At 50.3% G+C, this 3753-nt stretch overlaps 1 protein-coding gene across 1 annotated transcript in view; it reads left to right on the top strand.

The window, feature by feature from the left end:
- Positions 1-568: 568 nt before the first annotated feature.
- The window catches only part of TMEM201 (transmembrane protein 201), a gene marked incomplete at its 5' end in the record, with an annotated part of 36766 nt that continues 33581 nt past the window's right edge, over positions 569-3753 (top strand). Inside the window, 2 exons of the mRNA XM_015407672.1 lie at positions 569-689; positions 2997-3191. Of these exons, the coding sequence (XP_015263158.1) occupies positions 569-689; positions 2997-3191 (316 nt within the window). The remainder of the gene's footprint in view (positions 690-2996; positions 3192-3753) is intronic.

The raw sequence follows: 3753 nt of genomic DNA, 5'->3' as shown, positions 1-3753 counted from the left end.
TCTGGGTTGTGGTGAATGAGGCCAACGTGCTACATTTCCATCTTTCTCCAATCCTGGGCTGGTTAATATTTTGGGTGTTTCCGTATCATGTGCGGACCTGGTAACCAGGGGGTGGAGTACCCACGAGAAACTATCTCTGCACCAAGGAAAGCTCAGTCTCTTCAGAGATCCTGGAGAGCTGCAGCCAATCAGAATAAACCATACTGAACGTGGTGGACCAATGGGGCGGCTTCTTATGGGGAGGGGACACAATCGAAGGGTAAAACCCTGGTTTGGGAAATCCTTGGAAATTTTGGGGAGTGTCGCCTGAGGAGGGACTTCAGCAGGGTATAATGGCATAGAGTCCAACTTCCACGGCAGCCATTTTCTCCAGGGGAACTGTACTCTGTCTGCTGGAGACAAGTTATAGTTCTGGGAGATCCTCCAGCCACCTCCTGGAGGTTGGCAACCCTTGGTACAAGGCCGCTTCATACATTCCTATGTGAAAATGTGGCCTCTGCGGTCCTCTTCTCTGTCAACTCTCCTGGGCCATTCCTCCTGAAAAGTATTCTTCTCTTTGCCTGTGCAGGAAGAAGCCCACGCACACAACTGTGAACTGCTGGTTCTGCAACCAGGACACTGTGGTGCCGTATGGGAACCGCAACTGTTGGGATTGCCCCAACTGCGAGCAATACAATGGCTTCCAAGAGGTAGGTCATTTCCCATCATCCCCTGGGGGCCCGTTGCTCCGACGGCAGGCACCTCTCACGTTCTCCGCCCATCTCTGTGTTTGGGGAAACGTTAAGGGATATACTCGTAAATATATTGCCCTTAGGGAATTTAATTCTTGAATTTAATTCTTGAATTCTTGAATTTAATTCTCTGATGCCGGCCTTTTGCCAAATTTTAAGGTGAGACTGGAATTTTGGAAGCAGAGAGGTTTGTGTCTCTGTTTTTTTAAAAGGTGATTTTGGCTTTAGTGGAAAGGAGTTTGTACAGACCGGTTTGCTACCTTTCTTCAGTCAGGACTGTAGCAGCTGCTCTTGGATTTCCTTGGCTACTGCTTTTATTGCTTGCCTTTCTCCCCGCGTCTCCAGGTGGGCTATGCAGTTGAGAGCAATGCAGTAAGCGCAACATATAATATATGCAACAAACTATGCAGGGAAACTGGGATTACAGATTCAGAGAACAGTGCCTTAAAGACCGCAAAATAGAATACACACACCCTAAAAAACCACGCACAGGATAATACACGCAACGGCAATGGAACAAAGCCGCTTTGCAAATGAAAAGCGCGACAAGAGAACAAAGTGAGAGAAGCTAGCCGGCATTTCACAGACCTGAACGGCAGCTGTTCTGCCAAAAGTCCTTTTTGCAGTTCTGCTCCGCATGTTCTGCAGAATGGTAGAAGTGAGGGAGACTTCCCCACCTTATCAAGCAGGCCGTTCCCCAAAGCGGGAGTCACAACAGGGAGCGCTTAGCTAGCTGTGGATGTGCCCTTTCCCCTTCCGCAGCCTTCTTTCAACAGCCGTGAAATTCGGACCTATTTGGGCCTCCTGCTCAGCAGAGCGTCTCTGGCTCTTTGGGTTCTGCGTGTGCTTTGGCGGCTGTTTGCTACAGACTGTGCTCTGATGCCGGCGATTGTGGCTTCACTGATGGTGTTTCACAGTTTGATTTTTGTCGTGAGCCGCCACAAGTGCATTGTGGAGAGAAGAGCTGCAAAGGTTTTCCAGATCCAGCAAATTTATTTATGGGTTAGTGTATTATTTATTTCGTTAAGCATTCATATCTTGGCTTCGTTGTGGTTCAAGGCAGAGCGGTAGTGGTCATGATTAAGGTGAACAACTTTGCTGTTTGTGTGTGTACTTGATAGTAACATCCCATGGAAGACATGCTGTCTTTTTACCTATTAGGTGCACAGCGTGGTTTTAAACCGGGGCACTGTGCACACACGTCGCTTCCCAGAAGGAAGTGCGTTTCGCACATGACATGTAATGTATACCAGCCAATTTCCTAGCGGATGAAGCGGCATTCTGAGGACTCTTGACTTGGAAGTAAATTCCAATGAAGCCAGTGCAGCTTGATTCAGAGTCATGCGCTTACTGTGATGGTTGAAGACCTTCTGTACACCTTCCCAACCTTGTTTGGTCTTCCTCAGGCCCATAGCCAGGAGTTTGTGGCTTTGGGGGCAATTTTTTTTTTCTGGTGGGGCTGAAGTTAGTGCAGAAAGAAAAGCCAGAATTCTGTTACCAGGACAGATCTCTCAATTGCAAGCTGCCAACCACTTTAGAGGATAGTTCGCAGCTGCTGCAAGTTCATCACTTCGGCCAGCCTAAGCAACAATTCCGCTAACAATTTGGCGGTGGGGGTGATGTCTTCTATAGTCAAGAAAGCTGACACTTAGGCAGAAAAACTCTCTTCAAGGAGACCAGTTTCTTGACACAGAGTGAGAAGGGATCCTAGAGGTCACCTACTCCAACCCCCTTGTTCGGTGTGGGAACTAGTCAACTACAGCACCCCACTCTGCTTAAAGGCGTGCACATCTTTTTAAAAAACGCTTTAAAACAATTGAAAAAAGCATTTCCAGGAGAAATTCTTGTGGGGCTGTGCCTTCAAGGAAGGGCCAGAGCCCCCCAAAGCCCCATTGTAGCTACGGGCCTGGTCTGCCTTCATGGGAACACAATCTCTGCTAAACGACACTGACTTTGGTGCGGGAGTGAACTTCATTTCACTTTCATACTAATTTTTTAGCAGCATGTGTAAACCATTGGGGGGGGGCAGGCTTCACCTTCCTCTGGGCATGGGGCAGGGGTCTGGGGGGGGAGTGGTGGTGGTGGAAGCTGTGAATTTCCTGTATTGTGCGGAGGGTTGGACTAGATGACCGTTGGGGTCCCTTCCAGCTCCATGTTCCTTGTAATTTCAGTTCTGTGGGAGCTGGGGGTTGGTGGTGACGGTGGCACTCTTGAGGGAGTCGTCTCATGACTTCCCCGGGCTGATCTTGCCATTCCTCTGGACAGAACGGCGATTACAACAAGCCGATCCCGGCTCAGTATATGGAGCACCTGAACCATGTCATCTCCGGGGACAGCTCTTACTACGACTCCACCAAGCCCCAGCAGTGGGTGAGCAGCCAGGTCTTGCTCTGCCGGAAATGCAACAACTACCAGACCCTGAAGATCAAGCAGCTGGCGTCCTTCATGCCCAGGGAAGAGGTATGGACCTGCTTTGGGGGGAAACGGAGCCGGAAAGGTCGAAGGACTGGAGAAGAGTGCTGGGGAGCGGGATGGGGGGGGCGGAGGTTTGTGCTTTGTCTTTCCCTTTCCAGAGGGGCTAGCTCTTTACAAGAGGCAGAGGCAACAAGAACCAAATCTGGCCTTCCACTTCTCTTCTCCTCCCGCCTGTCCGACATATTCATATGTAGCTCAGCCACTTTCTCCCAAGCTGATGCGAGACGGAGGGCTCTTTAAGCTGCAGTATAAACAGCAAGAGATGCTTCGGCAGGGACTTTGTGCATTTATGAACATATAAGACCAGTGAGCCTGCTGGATCAGACCAGTGGTCCGTCTAGTCCAGCATCCTGCCTCACACAGCGGCCAGCCAGTTCCTTTGGAGGGCCAACAGCAGGGCATAGAGGCCGAGGCCTTCATTAGACCATCATAAGAGCCCTGCTGGATCAGACCAGTGGTCCGTCTAGTCCAGCATCCTGTCTCACCCAGTGGCCAGCCAGTTCCTCTGGAGGGCCAACAACAGGGCATGGAGGCCGAGGCCTTCATT

This window comes from Gekko japonicus, unplaced genomic scaffold (assembly GCF_001447785.1).
Source record: "Gekko japonicus isolate JY-2015 unplaced genomic scaffold, Gekko_japonicus_V1.1 scaffold1533, whole genome shotgun sequence".
Classification (NCBI taxonomy): Eukaryota; Metazoa; Chordata; class Lepidosauria; order Squamata; family Gekkonidae; genus Gekko; species Gekko japonicus.
This window is presented reverse-complemented; position numbering and strand designations above follow the sequence as displayed.